The 27,681-nt window shown below is 40.4% G+C and overlaps 1 protein-coding gene across 5 annotated transcripts in view; it reads left to right on the forward strand.

Moving 5' to 3' along the window:
• ascc3 (activating signal cointegrator 1 complex subunit 3) overlaps nucleotides 1-27,681 on the forward strand; it is a 556,691-nt gene that overhangs the window by 333,571 nt on the left and 195,439 nt on the right. For 4 of the 5 annotated variants that reach the window (XM_060849581.1, XM_060849604.1, XM_060849588.1 and 1 more), the window contains exons 19-22: nucleotides 1,556-1,642; nucleotides 13,317-13,493; nucleotides 19,672-19,897; nucleotides 27,410-27,564. In XM_060849581.1, coding sequence (XP_060705564.1) covers nucleotides 1,556-1,642; nucleotides 13,317-13,493; nucleotides 19,672-19,897; nucleotides 27,410-27,564 — 645 coding nt within the window. Of the gene's footprint in view, nucleotides 1-1,555; nucleotides 1,643-7,977; nucleotides 8,063-13,316; nucleotides 13,494-19,671; nucleotides 19,898-27,409; nucleotides 27,565-27,681 lie in introns of those variants that run through there. The other variant, XM_060849610.1, reaches the window with a different exon arrangement.

The following is a 27,681-nucleotide window of genomic DNA, read 5'->3' on the forward strand; positions in this document are numbered from 1 at the left end:
GGTGAGTTTTTTCCAGCGTATTCCTGGCCTCTAGCTTGCTCTTATAGCCATAGTATTTACATATCTAGTCCAGTTCAATTTCTAGTCAATGGTAACCCCAGGATGTTGGTAGTGTAGAATTCTGTGATGGTAACATCAGTTAATGTCATGGGGTGATGGTTCGATTAGTTGAGGGCAGGGAGGGACTGCAATTGTATAGGCCAGATTTGGAAGAGTGCGGAGTTTTGAAAGGTTTCTGACACTGGAGAAGATTCGAGAAATAGGAATGCGAATCAATAGAGAGATTTCAAAGCAAGGATGACAGGTTTTATTATAATTAAGGTCTTTTACCAACACACTTTATTTGTGCCAGCACCAACAAGGCTAGTTGTAATTCAGAGTCAAAATGTGTGGCGCTGGAAAAACACAGCAGGTCAGGCAGGAATGTGACATTTCTGATGAAGAGCTTATGCCCAAAACGTGAACTCTCCTGCTCCTCGGATGCTGCCTGACCTGCTGTGCTATTCCCGTGCCACACTTTTTGACTCCATCTCTCCATCATCTGCAGTCCTCACTTTTTCTGTGAGTTGTACATACAGGGCCAGTAGGTTACCTGAAAGGCATAGGATGACTGGAATTACTGTACCCAGGTTCAATAATCATCTCTTTAGTGAGACATTTTACAATTGAAGTCACATGAAATTTTCCCCATGTCCAATCTCTCCAACAGATATAGAAACATCACCCCATTGGGTTCAGCCTAAAGCTATAGAAATTTATTGCAGTAATTGAAAATATGCAGAGACAGAAAGAAAGTGGGATCACAAAGCTTTATGGTAATACTGTAAAGTACAGAGTATTAGCCCAAAATTTGAAAGCATTGTTTCCAGAATATGTTTTACAACATATGATAATCTACAAGATTTCCTGCTGCAATATTTGTGCATGGAGACAGTGTTTTAATCAACATTCGCACCAAATTCTGTTGATTTTTCACACAAACTGAAATAAAGCTGAAAGAATGGTCCATGTACTTTGGAATATCATACCAAAGAGCCTTTGAGCATAGATCTGTCAGTCAAGTCAGACATTTATCAATTGAACTGTTATTTGAAGAAGCTTTGGGTCTTTCTGAACAATTAAAAAGGAAATCTTTTTCTATTACCTAAAGAGTTTCAGGATGTAGCTAGTAAGTCATTGCTCTAGAAGTGTTTGTGAAATTTAGCCTGGAAACCTTTGGGATCTCCATCTGACATGGTCCTTAAAGGGTTGTCACAATCACAAGCAATCTAATTCTGTTTCACCACACAGTAGTAAAATGTGCATACTTTGCTTTTCTCTGATATAAACTAGTAGCCTGAAAAACATGATTTCTTTTTATATAATAATGTGGTGCCAACTTGCCACTACTGCTTTAGTATTTGATTTCCAAATCAGTTTTTTTTCCTACTGTTTGCTGTTCATGCTTTATTGTGCTGACCACATTTATAAAATCACCCCAACATGTAAAAAAGCTGTGATGTAAATGAGGGGCTAGCTAAGAATTTATTCAAAACTCCTTCTCTTTCATTTCCAGACATTTAATGAGCTGTTCGAAGCTCACAAGACTGAAGCAGACATTTTTGCTCTTGTATCTAAAGCAGAAGAATTTGAGCAGATCAAGGTAAAAAGATTTGAGAACTGAAGTGCTAGTTGCTTCACTGTGATTAGTTGAATAGCTGATGAAGGCTGACAGAACCTAGTTATAGTTGCTGTTAAGTTTATTGTCACATACTCACAGTGAAAGGTTTACAAGTTGCAGCTTATGGCGCTACCTTAGATACAAAGGTACAAAGCAGCAAAATAAATAAAATAAAGCTAAAAAATTAAACATGACATTCCTTCTTACTAAAAAGTAGAAATTTAAAGAACACAGTTAACAGTTTAACACCACAGTACATAAGTGCCTGGCTATGCTGGGCTTGCACTCCTCACAAGGTCTCAATCTCCCCTGGTTCCGGGCTTGACCTCACCCTGCTGCCAACTGGGCTGCCTACACTCATGACCTTGCAGCCTGTTTCTGCTCCCGCGCTCGCCACTGGCCACCTCAAGCTGCCTCCAGTTCAGGAGGAGCTGTCTGCTCTCACCGGCAATTGCCCCAGGTTATATGTTCTTGCTCTCACTGTCACTCGGGATGATTGCCATTGACGCCGAGGACCCCTGTCATCATCACGTTGGATTCGCCCTCCCTGTGGTGGCTCGATCTCCTCAGCACCTCTCAAACTCACACCTTACAAGAGGTAGGTAAATTAAACTAAGAAAAGAATTAGTGAAAGAAGAGAAAGAAAGTAAAAGCGGACAGAGCAGATGAGCCCCAAACAGGAGCCCACACACTGTGCTGCTACTCTGCCGCCATTTTGGAAATATATGCATCTATAGTTGATTTGTAAGGAAGTACGTTTTGCTTTAACAGTTATGACTTTGAAATTGTTAATAGATTGGGCATTTATGAGGTTGAACCTAAAGATTTGCAACTTTAAAACACTTATGCAATGATAAATGAAAAAGCATCCACTCATACCAGGCCTACATACACTGGGAACCATATAACCAATTAATGAATTTAAACTTCAGTAATTGTATACCCATAAGTAATCTAGCAATTAGAATTCAGAGATTTGTGTTTTTGTTGTACATTGTTCAAAATAATTTTGAAAAGCAGAAGATAGTGCTAAATCTGAGAAACAAAGTACTTGTGGATTTTGGTTCCATTATTATCACAAAGCAGTCACTCAGAAGGTAAAACATTACACCTGCAATTGATAAACTTCTTTTACTTAAGCCAACAATATGCCTTGACTCCTGCCTTAGAAAAGTACTATCCATTGTACTAGTCTTGATGCTTGTATTTATCAGTCCAACCACCCCCACAGCTTTACACAACAGTCAATTGACTCCCACTGGCAAGATCCTTATGTCACTTCTTCTGCGAAGGTGTACCATAAGAGATGTCACATAGGCATTTTACAGGCCGTGGTAGACCTTCCCTGTGATCAAGGATCCCAGGAGCAGATGTCTCTTCCTCTGAAACCTAATGGCAGATCAGAGGCTGGCAGCTATTCTTTATCTCCAGTACACAACCAGAAGCCCAGGATCAGCAAATGACCCAGGCCACGTGTGAGTGGGGTGCAGGATAAGAGGTCAGGAGATTTCTTTCACCTATGACCTCCCACCCCACTTCCCAAAATTGGGTTCTTCAATCAGAAACTGTACCCGACATTGAAGGATCCAATGACAGTGTTTGTTTCCCGGCCTTCCTGTCTGATGACTACCCTGCTGACCACTGACCAACATGGGATGAGGCCCTTAAGTTTGCATTAATTGCCAGCTTAAGGGTTTCCCATGATGTTGATATGGGAAAATCATTCAAAAGGATTAATCAAGAGCAGAGAAAGGAATCTTTCAGTTTCATCTTCTGCACTTTGTTTTATCCACATCTTGACTGTAATTCTTGTTCACTTCTTCCAACTTCACAGCCTCTGCACATACTAAAGCTTTGAAGAATTTTAAATTACTACAATTTTTACAATGGTTCTCAGCTGGTCAGAGCGTAAAATGGAATCCTTTGTGTCAGGCAGCAGTGAACCTAGGGACAGGCAGGAGACTTAACCAGGCATCTGCCTTTGTTTCTGACTCCCATACCCTATGAGACCTCTGCCCCAATAAAACATAACACTTACCTTTCCTGTGTGTGACACTCTGGCCAGGGAAGTGGGTGTTTGACCAGCAGCAGCCTTGACATTACTGGTTCTGAAGTTTCCAGCCTCTGACTGGTCCCTCAGAGTAGATGGGGCTACCTTGTTCTGGGTCCAAATCCTAGTGGAAAGACAACCAGCAACCAAGCAACTGCCTGTTTGCCAAAAGATCCAACAGACTTGACAGACCACAAGTTTCCCTCCTCCAATCTCACCTGCCCTTGATGTAAACAAGGAAGATACTGCACATAATGTCTGTTGTAACTACTTTAAGCAGTAATATATTGCCACCTTTTCTTTACCGATTTAGTACAATGAACATATCAACTTCAACACATGATATGACTAGCACACTATAGGTTTCCTCTAAATACAAAACCAGAACAGTATCCTGGTATAATATCATATGTCACAGAGTGCATCAGCTCAACTACCATGCACCCTGATCATAAAATAGTTTTACTGTGCAATAGTTTGAAGGAGCAAAATTGCACAAATAATTCGCTATGTTTTGAGGATGGTTGGAATATTGTGTTCATTTTGTTTAAATGCGCAGCCTGGCCAAATATTTTCTTTCATGTCGGTCATCCTTGAATAGAAGCTTATTTAAGTCAAAGATTTTTGTGTGTGTGTGTGTGAAATAAGAGGGAGGGAGACAATCAGTTGTTTATCTCAAGGAATTATACAGACAAATAAAGAATTATTTAATTCTTCACATCGAGGAACAATGGCCTATCACTTCCTTTGCTTGACACACAATAAATGTCAGATAAATTGAAGTGGAAAGATTGAAACCAAACATTCTCCTTACCTGAGTCGCAGTATACTAGGTCCTGTGTTCTGGTTTGCAGAGAATGTGGTTTAATTTACTCTCTTTTTTATAGCATTAACTGCAAGATTATCTGAATTTGAATCCCCAGTTAATCAAGAGAAAATTTTAGTTCACTGTGAAGTGTTATGAATGAATTAGCTACTTTGTCGCATTATCTTTTAAGGAAGTTCCAAAACTGCACATGGAATGTGTGAGAAAATATCCCAGTGTTTCTCAAATCAGTCAGTTTTGTGCCTCTGAAGTAGTGTGTGTTCTATATTGTGCAGTAAACTGTATTTAAAACTAAAAAGAAAATGAAAGAGGCTTCAGAGATACTGAATCCATTGGTTAGAATATTCCAAAATTCCCTGGATTCTAGGAAGGATCCAATAGATTGGAAAATGCTAATATAATGCATTATTCAAAAAAAGAGCAAGGCAGCGAATAGGAAACCCCAGGCTAGTTAGTTTAAAATCTGTAATTGGGAAGTTGTTGGATTCCATTATTGTCTAAATAATAACAGGATATTTGGAAAATCAAAGTGCAATCTATCAGGATCAGTATGATTTTATGAAGGGTAAATCATTTTGACTAATTTGCTGGAGTTCTTTGAAGACGTGAATCATGGGGATCCTGGAGCTGTGGTATATGCAGATTTCCAGGAGACGTTTGATAAGTGCGGCACAAAAGGTTAATATACAAGGTAAAATCATGTGGTTAGAGGTAATATATTAGTTTGGATGGAGGTTGGGCTGACCAGCACAAAGCAGGCAATCAGGAGAAATGACTTGTTCTGGTTGGCATGATGTAACTAGTGGGGTGTCATAGTGTCTGATATTGAACCGCGACTATTTACAATTTATATTGGACGACATGATAGCTCAGTAATTAGCACTACTGCCTCACAGCACCAAGGAGCTCAGTTCAGTTCCAACATCAGGCAACTGTCTGGATGGAGTTTGTACATTCTTTCCATGTCTGAGTGGGTTTCATCCGGGTGCTTTAGTTTCCTCCCATAGTCCAAAGATGTGCAGGTTAAGTGAATTGGCAATGGTAAATTGCCCATTGTTTCCAGGGATGTGCAGGTTAGGTGGATTGGCTATAGAGTTACAGGGAGAGGGAAGGAGGGTAGGTCTGGGCAGGATGCTCTTCAGAGGGTCAGTGTAGTCTCGATGGATTGAATGGCCTGCTTCCACACTAGGGATTGTATGATCCTATGATGCTATTAACGACTTGGGTAATGTTGCCAAATTTGCAGACAGCATTAAAGTAGGTGAGAAATAAAAAAAATTACAAGTGTTTATGGATCCTTTAGGTGACTGGGCCAAAACTTGGCTGATGGAGTTTAATGTGGATAAATGTAAGGTTATTCATGTTGGTTGGAAGAATAGAAAGGCAACTTCTTAACTAAAAGAAAGTAAATTTCAGAGTGCTTCAGTGCAGAGGGATCTGTATGTCTGTATGAATCACAGAAAGCAAGTATGTAGATACGACATATCATCAGGATGGCAAATGGAATTTTGACATTTATGAAGAAAGGAATAGAGTGTAAACGTAGGGAAGCGTTGCTGCAACTGTGCAAGGGATCAGTGAGACAACGAAGAGTTTAGACTGATCGAGTCATACAGCACAGAAACAGACCCTTCAGTCCAACCAGTCCATATCAAACATAATCACAAATTAAACAGTCCCACCTGCCTGCTCCTGGCTCATATCTTACCAAATCTTCCCTATTCATGTATCTACCTAAATGTATTTTAAACGTGGTAAATGTACCTGCATCCACCAGTTCCTCAGGAAGCTCATCACACATGCAAACCACCCTCTGTGTAAAACGTTTGTCTCTTACCCTTCTTAAAATCTCTTTCCTTTCACCTTAAAAATGTGCCTCTCGTCTTGAGGTTCCCCCATCCTAGGGAAAAGTCAACTGCCATTGACTCTCTCTATACCTCTCAATATAATGTAAACTTCTTTCAATCATCTCTCAACCTCCTTCACTCAGTGAAAAAAGTTCCACCCTATCCAGACTTTCTTTATAGCTCAAACCTTCATACCCAGCAACATCTTTTGAACCCTCTCCAGCTTGATAATATCCTTTCTATAACTGGGTGACCAGAATTGGACACAGTATGCCAGGAGAGGCCTTACCAATGTCCAGTACAAATTCAACATGACTTCCCAATTCCTATACTCAAAGGACTGAGCAATGAGGGCAAGCATGCCAAACGCCTTTTTAACCACCCTGTCTATATGTGATGCAAACGTCAAAGAATTACGTACTTGCACCCCAAGGTCTCTCTTGGTCCCCTTATTTAAGGGACGCAGTTGCATTGGAGGCAATGCAGCGGAGGTTCACTAGAGTATTCGAGAGAAAGGGTTTTGTCTTGTGAAGAGATGTTGAGCAATCTATTGCCTACACGGTCTAGAGTTTAGAAGGCTGAGAGGAGAGCTAATTGAATTATGTAAGATTTTGAAGGGGATTGACAAAGTATATGTAGAGTGGATGTTTCCTCTTTTGGGGTAAAAGAGCATCAGTGCAATGACAAAATCTTGCTTGACCCCAGTTTGCAAATGTATTAGATCAGTGGTAGATCTATTGGTGAGGTTCAAGGTTTGCATGCCATCATGCAGCAGGCACAGGAAGGTGATTAATTTTTTGGGGCAACTAGATTTGAGTAAGATGCAAAGTAGTCCTGTCCAGTTGCTTAAGTCAAAGTCAAAGGAAGCCAAATATTTAATTGCAGAACCTAGAGAGCAATAACCCCAACTGCATTACTTCGTTTATCAGTAAAGACTATTACACTAAAGCCTGAACTTTAGCAGGGTATTTTCACAGGATTTGCTAGATTTGTCGTTTACTGTGCATTTTCCCATTAGAAAGGGTGATTACATCTCAAAAAATACTTCATTGACTGTAAAGCAGTTTGCGACCGCTGATAGTTTTAAGAACTTTAAAAGTTTTCAGAATAATGAAATGCCATGAGATCAAACAAGCTTAACTCAGTTTTTGCAGCTCAACTCCCTTTAACAAACTTCAGCACACCTCCATTCTTCCTGCAGATATAGTTCAGTTTATATTTTGAATCATTTTTTGCCTAGCAGTAACAATTCCACAGATTTATTTGCTCTCCTTCAACAATTACTTCTGACAGGCTCATTATGAACATTTGGACCCTGGTATTTGAGTATTTCATCATAGTGAACAATTGCCTCTTTTTCAAAGAAAGCTAGTTGAACTTGCGTGCCCTTTTCCTCATGATCTCAACTCCAGATGTCCTGTATTGTCCTTGCTTAAAATGTATGGTTTTGAGGATAATATAATTTGTCTTCTCATTTGTTCCTAACCCGATTAAGTATGATATAGCTTGTTAACAATTTACTGGCAACAATATAATTTCTCATAATTTGATATTGTTTCCCTTGTAACTTATTTACCATTTATTTAAATATCAGCAAATTACCCACTTTGCTTATGATTTCATCAGTCTACAGTCAGCATTCGAACAGTGGCTGTCAGTCATTTCTACCTGAAGAACCTTTGAAAACAAAATGCCGACAATGAAATCTGTTGGGAGCTGCTAAATGAACTTCTGGCGCTTACAAACCAAATATTTTGCAAGTTACTTGTGTCTCCAGTTGGATGCATAATTTTCAAACTTAGAAATTAAATAAATGTACTGAGCTTGTTTATCACTCGAACATTTTTGGCTTAATTGAAGTTTTTTAAAAAACTTTTTCTTATAATCGCTAGATTAATACCAATAGCGGATTGAAACTTTTGGATACATAGAGGCCTCAATCAGCGACATGGTCAGAAGGCTGTCCGTAGGCTCTACTGCTATGAAAATAATCTGGATGGAGGTTTCGAAGGCAGCAGAGTATCAACCCCTTTGAGTAAATGCCCCTTTAGCCATAAACCAGCCACAAACAAGGGCATTTAATTCTGAAAGCAGAAATTCTCCCTGGTCTGTGTCTTAAATGAGAGATTCCTTATTCTGAACCTATGCTCCCTGGCTTTATTTTCTTCTGCAAGAGGAAAACATCCTCTCAACATCCACCTTGTCAAGAATCTTTCTGTTTCAATAAGTTCACCTCTTATTCTTCTGAACTCCGATAGGTATAAGTTCAAGCTACTTAGCCGGTGATACGATGGCTCAGTGGTTAGCATTGCTGCCTCACAGTGCCAGCGACTGAGGTTCGATTTCACCCTCGGGTCCTTGACACTGTGGCAAAGTTTGCACGTCCTCCCCATGTATGCGTGGGTTTCCTCCGGGTGCTTTGGTTTTATCCCACAGTCCAAAGATGTACAGGTTAAGTAGATTGGCCATGATAAATTGCCCATAGTGTCCAGGGATGTGCAAGCTAGGTGAATTAGCCTTGGGAAATACAGTTTACAGGGATAGGATGGGGGTGTTGGTCTGTCTGTGATGCTGTTTGGAGAGTCAGTATGGATTTGATTGGTCAAATGGCCTGCTTCCACACTGCAGGGATTCTATGATTCTATGATTTTTCCTCATTATTCAACCTGCTGGAGTAGGAGGGAGACTCACAGAAAACTGGATCACTGGGATCCTTTCCAGGGCAGACGGGGTCTGAACAAGATGGATGGGTTGCGCATAGACTGCATGGGCACCAATATCCTTGCTGGGAGGTTTGCTCGTGCCACTTGGGTTTAAACCAATGTGTCAGAGGGTAGAAACCAGAGGAGTAGGTCAGCATATGGAATGATTGAGGAGAAGGTAGAGGTTAAATGAAGGAAGTTTAATAAAAGGAACTGGAAGGGCCCGCTTGGTGAACATGGCTGGACTGACTGTCTCGAGAATATTTATTTTAATGCAAGGTGTATAAAAGGTAACGCAGAAAGCAAAGAGCTTAGAGTCTCGATTAGTACTTGGAACTATGGCGTTGTAGCTATTACAGAAACTTGGTTGAGAGAAAGGCAGGATTAGACCTCAACATTCCAGGGTTTAGATGTTTCAGTCAAGATAGCAAGAGATGTTAAAGGGTGGGGAAGTTGCATTACTGATTAAGGAATATGTCACAGCTGTATGAAGAGAGGACACCTTGGAGGGCTCACTGAGCAAGACCATTTAGATACAACCCAGGAAAAAGAAAGGTGCAATCACAATGAAAGGTTTATATTATAGAACAGCGGGAGACAGAGGAACAGATATATAAGCATATCATAGAAAGATATAAAAACAGTTGGGTTTGTGATAGTGGGAGATTTTAACTGAAAGCAAACAAGTCCTATCTGATATAAAGGAAGCAGGAAAGAACTTAAACAAAGAATTAGGAGGGCTAAAAGTGAACATGAAATATCCTTGGCAGATAGATTTAAGGAAACCCCTGTATATGAATATATATTAGGAGCAAAATAGCTAGCAAAAGTATAGGTATACTCAGGGACAATGGAGGGAATTTGTACGTATAGCTGATAATCTTGGTATTTGCTGGAAAATTGGAGACTGAGAGGTGACGTGATAGAAGTACATAAAATTATGAGAGGTATGGGTAGAGTGGATAATTGTCTTTTTTTCCCGGGCTGGAAATGTCAAATACTAGGGGGCATGGATTTATGGTGAGAGGGGGAAAGTTTAAAGGAGATGTGCAAGGCAGAGTTTTTACACATAAGATGGTAAGTAACTGGAACAAGCTGCCAGGGAGTTGGTAGAAGCAGCTATAATAGTAACATCTAAGAGGCATTTAGATAGACACCATAAACAGGTAAGGAATACAGGGCTGCTGACCATCTGTTGACAAATGTGATTAGTTTAGAATGCATCATGATTGGCCCAGACATGGTGAGCTGAAGGGCCTGCTCCTATGCAGTACTGTTCTATGTTGCGCATTCATTCCAGTAATCAGACTAGTGAACCTATCTAAATTACTTTCAAACTAAGCATACTGTTTTTTTAAGAAAGGAGACCAAAGCTATGTATAATGCTCCAAGTATGGTTTCATCAACAGTTATAACAAGGCTTTCCGACTTTTATACTCCAGTCCCCTTATAAAAAATGTGGACATTAATTTGCCTTCTAAACTACTTGCACAGTATCTTCTTATGAATCTTGTGTGAGGACATCCAGAATTACTCAATCCCTTACATTTCATAGTCTAACTATATCTGAATAATATTTAGCTTTTCTCCCCTTGTTTCTACCACAGTGGATAACCTCCACATTTCCTACTTTATACCGTACCTGTCAGATTTTTGCCTAGTCACCTAACCAGTCTATGTCCCTCTGTAGACTTTTGTGATCTTTTCATAACTTATTTTCCCACCTATTTTTTGTATCGTCAGCAGATTCTGCTGTAATGCAATCAGTCCCTCCATCCAAGTCTTTAATATAGACTGTAAGCAGTTGAGGCCTCAGCATTTTCCAATGCCAGACGACCTGGAAATATTACATTTGCCGCAGCTTTCTGTTTCCTGCTAAACTTTTACTCTGCTCACACTAATGTATTCCCCTGAAAATGATTGCATCTTGTCTTGTAATCTTCACGTGCAACCTTACCTTTGGAAATTTAAATATATCTGTTGGTCGTCCTTTATCTATCCGATTTTGCATTTTCAAAAAGGCCTAAAAATTTGCCAAACACACTTTCCCTTTCATGTAACTGTTGCATCCCCTTGCTTGTATTGATCTTTTTTCTTTTAAATCTCCTGCTATACCTCCTTAGTAATGGATTCCTGCATTTTTGCAATTACAAATGTTAGACCAACTAGACACAGTTTCCCACTTTCTGTCATCTTCCTTTTCAGGATTTTAGGGATTTTAAATTTGCAGTTTCCCAATCTGCTCAAGAAATTGTAGTAAATATATACCCTATCTTTGCAACCACTTCTTTAACAACCTAGTGTGCAGGCCATCAGGTCCAGGGAATAAACCGCCTTTCCTTTCATTAGTTTTCCTTAAGTCTTTTTCTTCAATGACAACTCCTCTTTTTCCCCATTTATTTCCCAAACTTCTTGACTGCTTTTGGTATCTCTGGCATGATGACACAAAAGAATGCTTGTTCAAAGTGTCTGCCATTTCTTGTCTCCTATTATTAATTCCCAAGCTTCATCTTCTAAGGGACCAATATTCACTTTAGCTACTCTTTCTTCTTACATATTTATAGAAGATCTTGGTATCTATTTTTATATTTTGCAAGTTTACCCTTGTATTCCGGTTTCTCTCTTTCTTTTTCAACAATACCTCATGTGTCCCTAATAGATGAATACAATTAGTTTTAACGGCAGAGTCACTTTTAAGTCATTCATTTACTGGTATCACCTGCAGTGCCAGGAAACTACAGCAAACTTTGCTTCACTGTTTCACTGTTTCTGATTACTAGTGATACAATCAATAAAGCCAATTATAGTGAATAACCAAAATATTAGAAGACATGTTCGTGAAATATTTCATCATACTGTAATGTTTTACGAAACTTTTAATTCTGTAGCCACATTCCTGATAGCTTAAACTCTGCAAAGATGGTATTTTTAAAATCCTGAATTTAGTGAAACTAAATTTAGTTCATTTTCCTATTTATATATAGTCCTTTTGTTTTTATATCATTTATTACATTTCCAAAATGTACTTTTTAATTAGAATAGTCTGTTATTATAACCCCTTTTATGGGAAATTTTATCAAAATCTCTAAACTCTTCCTTACACTTAATTAGTCATAGAGTCATACAGCAGTGAAACAGACTCTTTGGTCAATTTGTCCGCACCCATCAGACATCCCAATTTGACCTAGTCCCATTTGCCAGCATTTGGCCCATATCCCTCTAAACCCTCCTATGCATATACCCATCCAGCTGCCTTTTAAATGTTGTAATTGTACCAATCTCCACCACTTCCTCTGGCAGCTCATACACCCACCACCCTCTGCATGAAAAAGTTACACCTCAGGTCCTTTTTAAATATTTCCTCTTTCATCTTAAATCTATGTCCTCTAGTTTTGGACTCTCTCACCATAGGATTAAAGTCTTGGCAACTCACCCTATCCATGTCCTTCATGATTTTATAAACCTCGATAAGTCACCCCTCAGCCTCTGACGCTTCCTGGAAAATAGCCCCAGCCTATTCAGCCTCTCCCTATAACTCAAGCTCTCTAATCCTGGCAACTTCCTTCTAAATCTTTCTTGCATTCTCATGTTTACCAACATTCTTCTTATAGAAGGCCGACCAGAATTGTATGCAGTATTCTAAAAATGGCTTCATCAATGTCCTATAAACATGACATCCCAACTCCTATATTCAATGTTCTGGCCAATGAAAGCAAATTCTTCATATGTCTTCAGAAATACATAAGGGGATAGATTTCCTCCCTGCAAATGGTTACTAATATGTCCAAATGTTTTTTTGCTGCACCGCACGTTTTCTCATTGACGGTATTTTTAAAGTGTTAGGGACGTTCAAGTAACGTATAATGTATAAATACTGAGTGTATGGTCTTGGTACGTTTCTCTCTTTATCGTTTGAACAGAATTGTGCTTTTTATTTCTTGGGTTTTTTTTTTCTTTCTTGATGATGGTAATTAAACTAACAAGAGACTCTGTAATTTGGCCATAAATCATCAAGAATGCAACTTCTTCAAATATTTTTCAAAAATGTACATGTATAATAGTTGGATTATCTAGTCGCATGAGGTAAAGAACTGGCATTTCTTTTAGTTGCGACTGTTTTTTATAGGATTATTATATCCTTTATTTTCATGGGGAGGTCTGAGTTCTATAAGGTCTGCTTTGTATGAATCATTTAATGTTTTACATAAAGTGTTTCTTTGTATTGACATAGGTAAGAGAAGAAGAAATGGAGGAGCTCCTTCAGCTGCTGGATGATTACTGTCAACTACCTGTCGCAGGGGGAGCAGAAAACACCTATGGGAAAGTGAATATTCTTCTCCAAACCTATATTGGCCACGGAGAGTTGGATAGCTTTTCACTAATTTCTGATACTGCTTATGTTGCACAGGTGAGTACTTCCACCTCTCATTCATTTGGCAGATGTAGTTGAAGACTGCGGTACTGGAAAAGCACAGTATGTCAGGCAGCATCTGAGGAATAGGGCATAAACCCTTCATCAGGAATGGGGGATGTGTGAAGGGGGCTGAGTGATTAAACAGGAGGGTGAGAGTGGGGCTGGGGGAAAGTAGCTGACAAGGCGATAGGTGGATGCTGGTGGGGAGTGTGGAGCAGATAGTTGGGAAGGAAGATGGACAGGTGGGACAGGTCAAGAGGGTGGTGTTGACTGGAGGGTTGAATCTGGAATGAGGTGAGGAGTGGGGAGATTTGGAAACTAGTGAAGTCGATGTTGATGCCGCCCAGTTGAACGGTCCCAAGGCAGTAGATGAGGCATCCTTCCGCCAGGCATCGGGTGACTTGGATTTGGCGGTGGAGGAGGCCCAGGACTTGCATGTCCATGGTGGATTTGGAGGGGGAGCTGAAGTGGTTGGCCACAGGGCAGTGGGATTGTTCAGTGCATGAGCCTCCGGATGAAGCACTTCTGGTATGGTCCACTTTTTATTTGTGTTTAGGTTTCTTGGGTTGATTATGTCATTCCTGTGGTGATCTCATTTCCTGTTTTTTTTTCTCAGGGGTTGGTAAATGGGATCCAAGTCAATTTTGATAATTTGATTTATCACCAAAAGAATAAATGGAGCAGTTGGCATCTCTTGGTTATGACATGCCATGTCTCAAGAAAAATGGAATCTGTAATGGGTTTCAATAGAGAATTGGACAAATAATGGAAAGTATTGGAGAAGAGAAGGAGGGTACACTTAAATTTATATTTATTTGCATTCTCATAGAATGTGAGTATCACTGACTAGGCCAGCATTTATTGTCCATCCCCAATTCCTCAGCAGTTATGAGTCAATCCCGTTGCAGTGACCCTGGGGTCACATGGACACGATTGGACAGAGAATAGATGCAACAGGAAACAACCAGTAAGACTAGAGGCTACAAAAATATTGGGGACAAAACCTGTAGAAACACGTAGAAATGTAGAATTGAGGTCAAAATCAAATCAGCCAAGATTTTTTTGAATGCAGAAGCAGATTGGAAGGGCCAAGTGGTTTACCTTTGTTTGATTATATGTAACCAGACGAGGTGACACTGGCAGATTTATTTCCCTAAAGGGCATCAATGAACCATGTGGAGTCTTGTTTTTAATGACATTCAAAAAATGTTTACAAGGATTGCATTAAACTGCCTTTTTTTTAATTTAACTCTAATTTTTTTTTCATTGCATTCAAGTTTCACCACCACCTAGCATGGTTGTGGATTATTGGTATTGTGACAAAAGCACTTTGCCTCCCATAATACCTCTCAGAGAGGTGGCACAAATGCGATGTAGTAATTTTCTGTGCTGTGCAGTTCTTTGGAACAACGAAGCTGAAATGGGGGAATGTTTTTTGAATAAGTTGTTGACACTGTAAGTTAAGAGTATTCAATTAATGTGAAATAAATGTGAAACTGTAGGAGTATTTTTCTTTTCTGCAAGATTGCATATCAAATATGCCTGAATTTCCTTCTAAAAATTACAATGTTTTTGGAAGCTATAAAAGTCAAAAGTAATTGAACCCAGCCTTGAACATCTGGATAACTACCTAGAAAAGAATAACGTTTATATGGATCACAAGGACCATGTACACTAATATATCAAGTTCATATCTAAAAACTTATTATGTCTGTATTCTGAGCAAATTGCTACTATGGTAATTAGTGGAGCTCACATGCTGATAATTGGCACATACTAACTACACTGGATACTTTCAAATAACTTTTGCATTTGCAGCTTTTTAATTCTGATTTTAATTTAATTAAGCATGGTGCAATTTTGTTTTCTTTTCCCTGTGGGAAACTCATCAAACCATACCTACTTTATTACTTCCTCAGCTTTTTATAGTGTTATTTCGTTTCTGTCTCGAGAGTACTGCATTTTATCATGGATGTAAAGAAAGTTGAGCTCCTTTAGATTATTTTTCTGGTCTTTAAACTGCTAATAATGAGAACAGCATGAGATACACCAACTTGCTAGGTGGCAGACCGCATTTTATTTGTTCCTATCACTTATGAGAGTTAGTTTGATAATGAGAGGAAATAATGTTATCTAACGTAAGGTGATCTTTTTCAGAACTTCATTTGTGAGCCTAATGCTGAGTCTCCAATTTGTAGGCTGTAATGTGAGCATTGAAGTTGCAGGCTTGTTTCTTGTTTCTCAGACAATTGTTGTGCCAGTGTTCCTGACTGTTAAAACAATCATTTATGTTGCCAAAAGAGTGAAGAATATTTAAGCTGAACATTGATCAAGTCTCTTGGCCCAGTAAATAATTATTTCACTTTACAAAAGAACATACGGTGGCTCAGTGGTGAGCACTGCTGCCTCTCAGTGCTAAGGACCCAGCCTTGATTCCAGCCTCAAGCATGTCTGTGTGGAGTTTACATGTTTTTCCAGTGTCTGCATGGGTTTTCTCTAGTGCTTCGTTTCCTCCGACAAAGATATGCAGGTTAGGTGGATTGGCCATGCTGAATTGCCCCATAGTGTCCAGATTGTGCAGGTTAGGTGGATTGGCTGTGAGAAGTGCAGGGTTACAGAGATAGGGTAGGTCTTCAGAGGGTTGGTGTGGACTTGATGACCCAAATGACCTGCTTCCGCACAGTAGGGCTTCTAGGATTTGCATAAACTCCAAAATGATGCATGGATATGATCCACTCATGAAATTCAAATCTATTTCATGACAGCCTTCAAATCTATCACTTTTCTTTAGAAATGTTTCAAATTTGAACATTTTATTTATTTTTATCTGATCATTAATAGTAGCATTAGGTTGATTGGGGATCTACTAATTTTTCTATATTTAATATCTTTCAAAAAGTAATTCAGTAATATATTTGCCTCTTGCTGCTGATTGGCTAACTTCTAATTTATGGGAGAGGATGCAATCTAGACTTGGAAAATGGGGGTGTTGCCCAAATTGATGCACAGCTCATAGACTCAACCACAGAGTCAAAGCTCTGCAGTAGCTTTTTAAATAAGCTTCACATTTCAAGTGTGTCCATTCCCTGCAGTTTCCTTCCCCGTCCTGTGCATCCTAAATCTTGCCTAATCGCATCATAATTGCCTTTCCCCCACTTATACCTCTTGCCCTGCAGTATATACCTATCCCTGTACATTGCTATTGTAAACATAACTGGATTATGATCACTATTGCCAAAGTGCTCACCTACCTCCAAATCTAACAACTGGCCAGGTTCATTCCCCAGTACCTCATCCAATATGGCATCACCCCTTATTGGACTGTCTACATACTGTGTCAGAAAACCCTCCTGCACACACTGACCAAAAACTGACCCATCTAAACTAGTTGAACGATAGTATTCCCAGTCCATATTGGAGAAGCTGAAGTTCCCATGACAACTACCCTCTTACTCTTGCTACTATTGAGAATCATCTTCCTATCCTTTCCTTTACATCCCTGGAACAATTCAGAGGCCTGTAGAAAACTCCCAACAGGGTGACCCCTCCTTTTCTGTTTCTAACCTCAACCCAAACTAACTCGATGGATGAGTCCTCAAACATTCTCTCTGCTGCTGTAATACTACCCTTGATTAACATTGCCACACCCCTGCCTCTTTTACCATCTTCTCTGTTCTTGCTGAAACATGTAAATCCTGGAATCTGCAACAACCATTCCTGTCCCTCCTCTAGCTTGGGTCATCTATAGGCCGTTAAATGGAAGGGAAGATGTGGAGAAACAAGTTTCCAAGGAAATTACAGAGGTACAAAAATGATAAAGTAGCAATATTAGGAAAATTTAGTTGTCCAGCTATTGACTGGAATAGTGTTAGTGTAAAGGGTAGAGCGAGGCAAGTGGTCCTAGAATCTGTTCCAGAATAATAGTGTGATTCCAGTACAGGAGGCACCAACATATCAATAGAAAAACATTTAGGGTGTAGTGAATATTGTACCTTAATGACTATGGAAAAGGACAGTGTAATCCGGAGTAAAATAAATTAACTGGGGTAAGAACCCATCTGTGCTAAATGCAGTGAAATGAAAGGTTGGCATGCAAAGCTGTAGCTCAACCATAGCTACCTTTAAATAAGAGATTTTGAGCACAGTCAAGGTGTATTTCCTCAAAGAGAGTGGTAGGTAAAGCAAGTTCAGAGCCTCCTGGATGATAAAAAAAACATGTCTGGCAGAAGCTGCAGTGGAGAAGCAGGCTGAATGTAGAAGGTTCAGAGATGAGGAGAAAACAAATCAGATATGAAAGAGTGTATGAAAAGAGGGTGGTAGTTAATATAAAAGGCAATCTAAAGTCTTGTATAAATAGTAGAAGAGTGATAAAAGGAGAAATAGAGCTGATTAAGGGCCTAACAAGAATTTGTGAATGGGAAAGAAGGCATGGCTGAAATATTCAATGGATATTTTGCACCTATCTTCAACAAAGGAGAAGGTGCTACCTAGGCCATTATATAAGAGGAGGTATTTCAGACTTGATATGGAGAAGTGTTAGGTAAGCTTACTGTACTTAAATCGATAAAGCATCAGGACTGGATAAGATGCATCCAAGGATACAAAGTGAAGTGGAAATTGTAGACACTGGCTATAATTTTTCCATCTTTCTTTAATTTAGTTGTGGTGCTAAAGAACTAGAGAATTGCAAATGTTACACCCTTATTCAAGATAAGCGCAGCAATTACAGGTCAGTCAGTTTATCTATAGTGGTGAAGAAACTTCTAGAAACAAAATTAATAGTCAGGTGGGCAAATGTCGATTAATTCAGAAAAGTCAGCATGGATTTATGAAAGAAAGAATGTTTTAACTTTTTGCAGAGGTAACAGGGGATTGGTGAGGGCATTGCTGTTTGTAACAAATTTGTGATTTAACTGTATCGTGCTACTAGTTCTCATAGTGACCAAGAATTGAACTGAATTTATTCATGAAGCAGGTCATGTAGGAAAAATCATTTCATTGTAGTGTTGTGTTATGTAGCACACTCAGTATGTCTTTAAGAGACGTGCTCATAATGTAATCACTGTTCAATAGCATGTTACCCAAGAGTATAAAGATCTCATATTCCACCTTGCCTCTGATCACTTGGAGCATAACACTGTACAGGAAATGTGGTCCTCAGTTCAGATGCTAGTTTGTGTGAGGAATGAAATGTTTGCAGACTGAATTAGTGTAATAAATGTTCTTTGAATTCTCCAATTTCGTGGTAATCATGCCCCGTTTGTTATGTTGTGGGGGATAACATGGGCATTGTCATGTCAGAGAATACACCTGACATACACTCCCATCAGGCTGCAGCCATATTCCAACCTCAACCAGCAAAGCACTATTTATGAAGCTAGAAATAGCAGACCCAAGAAATACAACTCACTGAAACCCATATGGCAGTCATTGACAAACTGAAAGAATGTTGCTTTGTCAGAGGTACCAGGTTTTATATGAGATGATATATAAGGAAAATCCTGCCTTCCTTTTTAATGTATGTTAAATATTCTAGGACAGTTGTATAAGGGCTGAAGCAGACAGTTTGTAAGTTTGATGTCATTTATGACCCCACAATGATTGTTTGCACCATTAGAAATGCTGCTGACTGCTATTTCCATACATTTGCATAACATTACACCTCAATTTATCTGCTGCTGAAATACTATTCATACCTTCATTAGCTCCAACCTCCCATGTTCTACACTGTCAAATTTGAATTCCTCAAAAATCTTTTTTGTATATTAACTTCTTCGCTGTTACCTGTGTTGCTTGCTGACTAGAGGATATGAAGTTTGAAACACTGTGGTTGAATGAAATTTAAAATATGGTCCTTTGAATACAACTCATTCCACCAGCAGAGTTGCTGACCAGCAAAGAGTTTTGGGATTTGTAGATTTTCCTGAATGTCTGAACGCATGCAGAGTCTTTTTTTAAATGATTCTGAAATAGTTATTAGGGCTATCATCATAAAGTTTCATTTGTAATAATCTATGCCAATATGTGATAACATAAATTTACTGTGTAATACTATTAAAACTTACAGTTGATAAGCAGGGTACTTGGTTAAGTTTGTAGTAAGTTTTTGCAAGTAAAGAGTAATGATCAATTCCAGTTATTTAATTAGATTGTTTCCTTGCTATGTTTGCAGAATGCAGCCCGTATTGTACGAGCACTTTTTGAAATTGCCCTGAGGAGACGATGGCCTGCAATGACCTATCGATTGTTGAATTTGTGCAAGATAATTGACAGAAGATTGTGGGGATGGTGTAATCCACTACGCCAGTTCTCAATTTTGCCAGGTCATGTGCTCGCAAAACTGGAGGAAAAGAAACTCACCATAGATAAGATGAAGGACATGCGCAAGGATGAAATAGGTAAGATAATCTTAAATCTTCCTCTAACTTCTGAGACAATTGGCAAACATGTAATGGTGCAGAACTTCATAGATTTGGAGGGCATGTAGGCCATTTGATTGGGCAGGAAGGTGCAGGTTGAGTACTCCACCATATCCCTGCTATTACTAGATTAAGTCATGGTTAATGGAATGTTGATAGTAGTATTGAAGGTTACACAACAAAGAAATATTAGGAATGTATTGGATTAATTAGAAAACATCTGAAGTGGTCAATAGATGAAAAAATACCATGGCCAGTTTGGTGATGGGGAAAAAGAAACAATCATTCAGTTGTAGGTATGAACAGTTCTGGATATGAAGAAAAAGAAAATATCTAAACCCCACAATTGACGGGCTCTTGTAGTACAGTGGTAGTGGCTTTAAGCCTGGGTGCAAGTCCAACCTGGTCTCTGTGACCTAGTTAATCTGAACAGATAGTTTGAGGCTGTTGTGGCACAGTGGCAGTGTCCCTATCAGAAGGCCAAGTTAAAGTCCTACTTGTCATGGGATGTGTTGATATAAGATATCTGAACATCTGTACATAAAAGGAGAGGCCAGCTAGAAGGACAGGGAGAGTATATTTAAATGGGGAAGCAAACTGTGTGTGAAGAAATGAAGAAGCTGTTCCAAAGTATCTCTTTATGTGCTTCACAAATAATGTAAAAGATTGTTATATATAGACCACAACAAAATTGTTTTCAATGATATTTTCTTTCCCTGTCCCATGATGCTGCATCACTGAAGTGCTGTTTTTTATAAGTGCCTTGCCGACACACAGGTTATGTAATTTGTATGTAACAAACTGGTATCTTTACAGCAATTGGTAAGTTTATGGTTATAAAAATGGTAAATGGTTTTGCTAAAGTTCAGAATATATTAGGTGTCAGCTGAATTACAAGGTGAAAATTCAAACTTTATAAACAGATCAAATTGAATATAAAAGAAATCTCTTTTAACATTTGAGAATGCGAAAGTATAATGGCCTGCTTTCCAACACAGATACACAAACACACTACTTGATTTGATATAATTAGTTGATACTTAGTGCCTTTGGTTGTATTGTTTTTCAACACGTCCCTATTCATAATTTTTATGTAATTCTGTAGATAAGGTTCTGTTTGCTTGCAGAATTAGAATTTGTTTTTAATTGCAGTTAAGTTAAATGCAATTAGGTTGCCAGACTGCCATGCCATTTTGACTTAATTGGGCTTGGTGGAGCATATAAGTCTAACATCACAAACAAAATTTATAATGTCAAGTACAGTTTTATACAAAGTTTCAGATTGTTGTAAGTTGAAGTAATTGTTCTTTACTGATTTGAGAAATGAATAAGATGCATTGAATCTTCAATGTTGCTTTTGGAGTTAGATTTGAATACATATTACATATTAACCCAGTCTGGCTAACCACTCAAAAAAGACTGTTGAAATTTTAGTTTCTTCAGAAGGACTGAAACATTTAATTTCTAATTTTGTTTCATTATTTCTACTTTGTACCTAAGATTTTGTCCCTAGGTTTCTTTGTACCGAGATGGCATTGGCAATGGCAACATGGTACAATTTTCACTGTACTCATGTACCTCTGTATTTGATTGCACATGATATATTCTAATTCTAATATGTAAACATATTTACTGACAATGACACAACAAGGCAGATGGATTATTCATTTGACTGCAGGTTTTTATTGTAGTTTCTTTCACAACACTATTGACTGGTGTGTGATATAAAGTGCAAAAAAAGAGTTAAAAGGTACAACTTTTGATATGTGTAGAAATGTTAATGTTAGCTGGAAGCATGGAGCTTTTGCAACTCAGGGCGAGGTTATTTGTCATGTGAAGGATTGTTGCAACTTAATCTCACACATCGTTTTTTTCTCATAACATTGAGAATTGTTCAGTTTTTGATTTCAGTTTGAATTATCTTTCAAAATTTCCTGTGGACTCTACATCCACCATTTCAGGTCAGAGCAGTCATGTCACTAAACTAGCCACACTCAGGCCCAGGTTAATGCTCTGGGGAAGAGTTCAAAACCCACCACATCAGCTGGTGGAATTTAAACTCAACTAAAAAAAATCTGGAAATGAAAGTCATCTTCCGTAATGGTGACCATGAAGCCATCATCTGTTTCTGAAAAGATCGTCTTGTTCACTGATGTCCTTCAGGGAAGAAAATAGACAATAGGTGCAGGAGTAGGTCATTCTGCCCTTTGAGCCTGCACCACCATTCAATATGATTATGGCTGATTATCCTTAATCAGTACCCTGTTCCTGCCTTATCTCCGTAACCCTTAATTCCACAATCCTTGAGCGCTCTATCCAACTCTTTCTTAAATGAATCCAGAGACTGGGCCTCCACTGCCTTCTGGGGCAGAGCATTCCACACAGCCACCACTCTCTGGGTGAAGAAGTTTCTCCTCATCTCTGTCGTAAATGGTCTACCCCGTATTTTTAAGCTGTGTCCTCTGCTATCCTTTACTGCAAAAGAGTCCAGATGTGCAGTGATGCAATTCACTCTTAACTGCTACTTGATAGGCCTCAGCAAATCACTCCATTCAAGGTCATTTAGTGATTGGGCATCAAATAGTGGCAAAATAAAGAGATTTTATTGAAATACATAAAATTCTGAAGGGACTGGATGGTTTGGATACTTAAAGCATGTTTCCCATTGTGGGAGAGACTAGAACCATGGGCACAGAATTTAAAAGTACACCGCGCAACGTCACCACGTCTAACCCCACCCCTACATCGATCTATGTCCCCGCCCCTAACCCCGCCCCCACCCCCAGCTCCAGTCCCACACCAGGTCCTAGCTCCCAACCTTGCCGGATCTTCACCATCCCTCCAGACCTCCCCCTCTCTGAGGATGAAAGATCAGTCCTCAGCAGAGGCCTCACCTTCATTCCCCTACACCCTCGGATCAATGAGTTCAACATGCGGCGAGATATTGAACAATTCTTCCGCCGCCTTCGCCTCCGTGCCTACTTTTACAACCAAGACTCCCGTCCACCCTCTGACGACCCCTTCTCCCGCCTCCAACACACCCCATCCACCTGGACACCCCGTGCTGGCCTCTTACCCGCCCTCGATCTATTTATAGCCAACTGCCACCGCGACATCAACCGACTCAAACTGTCCACCCCTCTCACCCACTCCAACCTCACCCTCAGAACGTGCAGCCTTCCACTCCCTCCGCTCCAACCCCAACCTCACCATCAAACCGGCAGACAAGGGAGGCGCGGTAGTAGTTTGGCGCACCGACCTTTATACCGCTGAGGCCAAACGCCAGCTCGCGGACGCCTCCTCTTATCGCCCCCTTGACCATGACCCCACCTCCCATCACCAAACCATCATCTCCCACACCATCAATAACCTCATCACCTCAGGGGATCTCCCATCCACCGCCTCCAACCTCATAGTCCCACAACCCCGCACCGCCCGTTTCTACCTTCTGCCCAAAATCCACAAACCTGACTGCCCCGGCCGACCCATTGTCTCAGCCTGCTCCTGCCCCACCGAACTCATCTCCACGTACCTCGACACGGTTCTGTCCCCTTTAGTCCAAGAACTCCCCACCTACGTTCGGGACACCACCCACGCCCTCCACCTCCTCCACGATTTTCGCTTCCCCGGTCCCCAACGCCTTATCTTCACGATGGACATCCAGTCCCTGTACACCTCCATCCCCCATCACGAAGGACTCAAAGCCCTCCGCTTCTTCCTTTCCTGCCGCACCAACCAGTACCCTTCCACTGACACCCTCCTTCGACTGACTGAACTGGTTCTCACCCTGATTTCAATCCTCCCACTTCCTCCAAACTAAAGGAGTTGCCATGGGCACCCGCATGGGCCCCAGCTATGCCTGTCTCTTCGTAGGATATGTGGAACAGTCCATCTTCCGCAACTACACTGGCACCACCCCCCACCTTTTCCTCCGCTACATCGATGACTGTATCGGCACTGCCTCGTGCTCCCACGAGGAGGTTGAACAGTTCATCAACTTTACCTACACCTTCCATCCCGACCTCAAATTCACCTGGACTGTCTCAGACTCCTCCCTCCCCTTCCTTGACCTTTCCATTTCTATCTCGGGCGACCGACTCAACACAGACATCTACTATAAACCGACTGACTCCCACAGCTACCTGGACTACACCTCCTCCCACCCTGACCCCTGTAAAAACTCCATCCCATATTCCCAATTCCTTCGTCTCCGCCGCATCTGCTCCCAGGAGGACCAGTTCCAATACCGTACAGCCCAGATGGCCTCCTTCTTCAAGGACCGCAGATTCCCCCCAGACGTGATCGGCGATGCCCTCCACCACATCTCCTCCACTTCCCGCTCCTCTGCCCTTGAGCCCCGCTCCTCCAACCACCACCAAGACATAACCCCACTGGTTCTCACCTACCACCCCACCAACCTCCGCATACAGCGTATCATCCGCCGTCATTTCTGCCACCTCCAAACGGACTCCACCACCAGGGATATATTTCCCTTCCCTCCCCTATCAGCGTTCTGCAAAGACCACTCCCTTCGTGACTCCCTCGTCAGGTCCACACCCCCCACCAACCCAACCTCCACTCCCGGCACCTTCCCCTGCAACCGCAGGAAATGTAAAACTTGTGCCCACACCACCTCCCTCACTTCCCTCCAAGGCCCCAAGGGATCCTTCCATATCCGCCACAAGTTCACCTGCACCTCCACACACATCATTTATTGCATCCGCTGCACCCGATGTGGCCTCCTCTACATTGGGGAGACGGGCCGCCTACTTGCGGAACGCTTCAGAGAACACCTCTGGGATGCCCGGACCAACCAACCCAACCACCCCGTGGCTCAACACTTTAACTCCACCTCCCACTCCACCGAGGACATGCAGGTCCTTGGACTCCTCCATCGGCAGAACATAACAACACGACGGCTGGAGGAGGAGCGCCTCATCTTCCGCCTGGGAACCCTCCAACCACAAGGAATGAACTCCGATTTCTCCAGTTTCCTCATTTCCCCTCCCCCCACCTTGTCTCAGTCGGTTCCCTCAACTCAGCACCGCCCTCCTAACCTTCAATCTTCTTCCTGACCTCTCCGCCCCCACCCCACTCCAACCTATCACCCTCCCCTTGACCTCCTTCCACCTATCACATCTCCATCGCCCTCCCCCAAGTCCCTCCTCCCTACCTTTCATCTTAGCCTGCCTGGCACATTCTCCTCATTCCTGATGAAGGGCTCTGGCCCGAAACGTCGAATTTCCTGTTCCTTGGATGCTGCCTAACCTGCTGTGCTTTAACCAGCAACACATTTTCAGCACAGAATTTAAAAGTAAGGGTCTCTATTTAAGACAGAAATTAGGTTTTCTTTGAGGGTTGAGTGTCTTTAGAGCTCTCTTCGGAGTATATTGGAAGCAGCATAATTAAATACTTTTACGGCAGAAGTAAATAGGGTTCTTGACTAACAAGGAAGTTGATGGTTATTGGCGATAGGTAAGAATGTGGATTTGTGGCCACTATCAGATTAACCATGACCTTGTTAAATAGAAGATGAGGATAAAGGAGCCCACATAACCTACTCTAGTTCTGTGTTTGTATGGATTTTAGACTGAAATAATCTTCTGTGTAAGATAAAACATCCTCTCTACCCTCTGACTCACATGACAATTAACTTGAATCTATGAATTCTGGCTATTCTGACCCAGATGTTGAAACTAATCTTGACTACCTTTGTTTGACCTTTCATTAAAATTCTTAGTTTCTCCAATCTCTCCACACAACAGCAGTCCTAAATCCTTGGCAATGTCCTGCAAACCTTTTCTTTACCCTTTCCAAGACCATGACATTCGAATTGTGGTGCATACATAATTCAAGACAGCCAGTGTTTTGTGAAAAAAAGATTTCCATGCTTTGTTTTTTTATCATTCATTTGAGGGATGTGGCTGTCTCTGGTTAAGCCATCATTTATTATACATCCCCAATTACCAAAGAGTAAACCACTTCTCAGTGGATTTGGATCAAGAGTGGACCAGAACATTTTAAGGACACCAGATTTTCTCCCATAAATTATATTAATGTGCCAAGTGGTTTTATGACAAGCGTCTGTGGTTACGTAGTTGCCATTACATTAGCTATTAATTTTGATTTTTTTTGTTGAATTCATATTTCACCCTTTGCCATGATGACATTCCAAACCATTTTACCAGAACATTGTCCCAAGATTCTGGATTAATGATCTAATGACGTTACTACTACACCAGAGCCTCTCCAATTATTCTGATTTTCACCTTCAAGGTAATGTTCACAAGTAGAAAACTCAGATTGGTGAGTGTTCCTGCCTTGAAGACACATGATGGTTACCAGAGGCAGGAAAAGGACAAATCAGGGTAAATTTGCTGGAATTTCATAGAATTCCTACAATGTAGAAGCGAGGCTTTCGGCCCATCGAGTCTACAATGATTGTCCAAAGAGCAGACCCACCCCAACCCTGTAACCCTGCACTTCCCTGGCTAACCCACCTAGCTTGCATATCCCTTGACACTATGGGAAATTTTGCATTGCCAATCCACCAAATCTGTGCATCTTTGGACTGTGGGAGGAAACTGGAGCCATCCAGAGGAAATCTACACAGACTCTGGGAGAATGTGCAAACCCCTCACAGACAGTCACCCAAGGCTGGAAACGGGCCTGGTGCAGTGAGGCAGCAGTGTTAATTACCGAACCATTATGCAGCCCCTAAATTACTCACTAACGTTTTAATTTCAAATAAATTTAAATCTAAAATTTGGTTAAAATAGTTTTAAAATGCTAATTGAAATAAGAGTGATAAAGAGGAACATAAAATTTGAAAATATGAAATTTAGTTGTTATATTATAAACACTATTATGATAGTGTTTGTTTTAAGGCCACAGTGTGCAAGCTGAGAACTTGATAAAGCCTTAAACCTGTTGGCGGTCTAGAAAGTATGTGAACATGTGTCTAATACGATTGAGAAATACATGGACACTTCAAAACAATGAGGTTTTAGTGGATACCAGATGCTTTTAGCTTCATGCCTGAGTTTATTTTTGCAGTGGTATGTGTCTATTTGCCTCCATTTTTACAAGTAGTAGTTTGTTTATTTTTAATGGAAGTATATTGAGGCTGGATTTATTTATCTCCAATCCTCCAGCTAAGCAAATACTTTATGGTCCAAGAATTTATATGAAAATTTCAGAATAAGAGTTGTCTTGGGCAGGAAGAAATTGTTTTGTCTCTAGAAGGAGACCTATTCAATTTTTTTTATGCATATTGACTAAGGTGGCAGACTTACTATTTTTAAAAATGACCAGGAATAAGCCACATTTGAAAAAACGGTTTGCTAAATAATATTAGAAGGCAGACCACAGGAAAATTTAATTTGCATTGGCATATTTCAAAGAAAGTTATTTTCATTTCATTTTAGACAACTGTCTATTGTTTGTTAAATTGTATACATTTGTTTTTCCAAATTTTATTTTATTGTCTAGGCCACATGCTACATCATGTGAATATTGGTTTAAAGGTGAAGCAATGTGTTCATGAAATTCCTTCTGTAGCTCTGGAAGCGAGCATCCAGCCTATTACACGGACTGTCCTTCGGGTCCGACTGACCATTACTCCTGACTTCAAATGGCATGATCAGGTAAATATAAAATCCATGACGATGGCAAGACATGCAAAATTTCATAACTGATTTTTACAGCTCACATTTAGTCAACTGCAGTATTTGCAGATACTTAAGAAAAAACTGTTTTTAGAT

The sequence above is a fragment of the Hemiscyllium ocellatum genome, chromosome 3, assembly GCF_020745735.1.
Source record: "Hemiscyllium ocellatum isolate sHemOce1 chromosome 3, sHemOce1.pat.X.cur, whole genome shotgun sequence".
In the NCBI taxonomy this organism is placed as follows: domain Eukaryota; kingdom Metazoa; phylum Chordata; class Chondrichthyes; order Orectolobiformes; family Hemiscylliidae; genus Hemiscyllium; species Hemiscyllium ocellatum.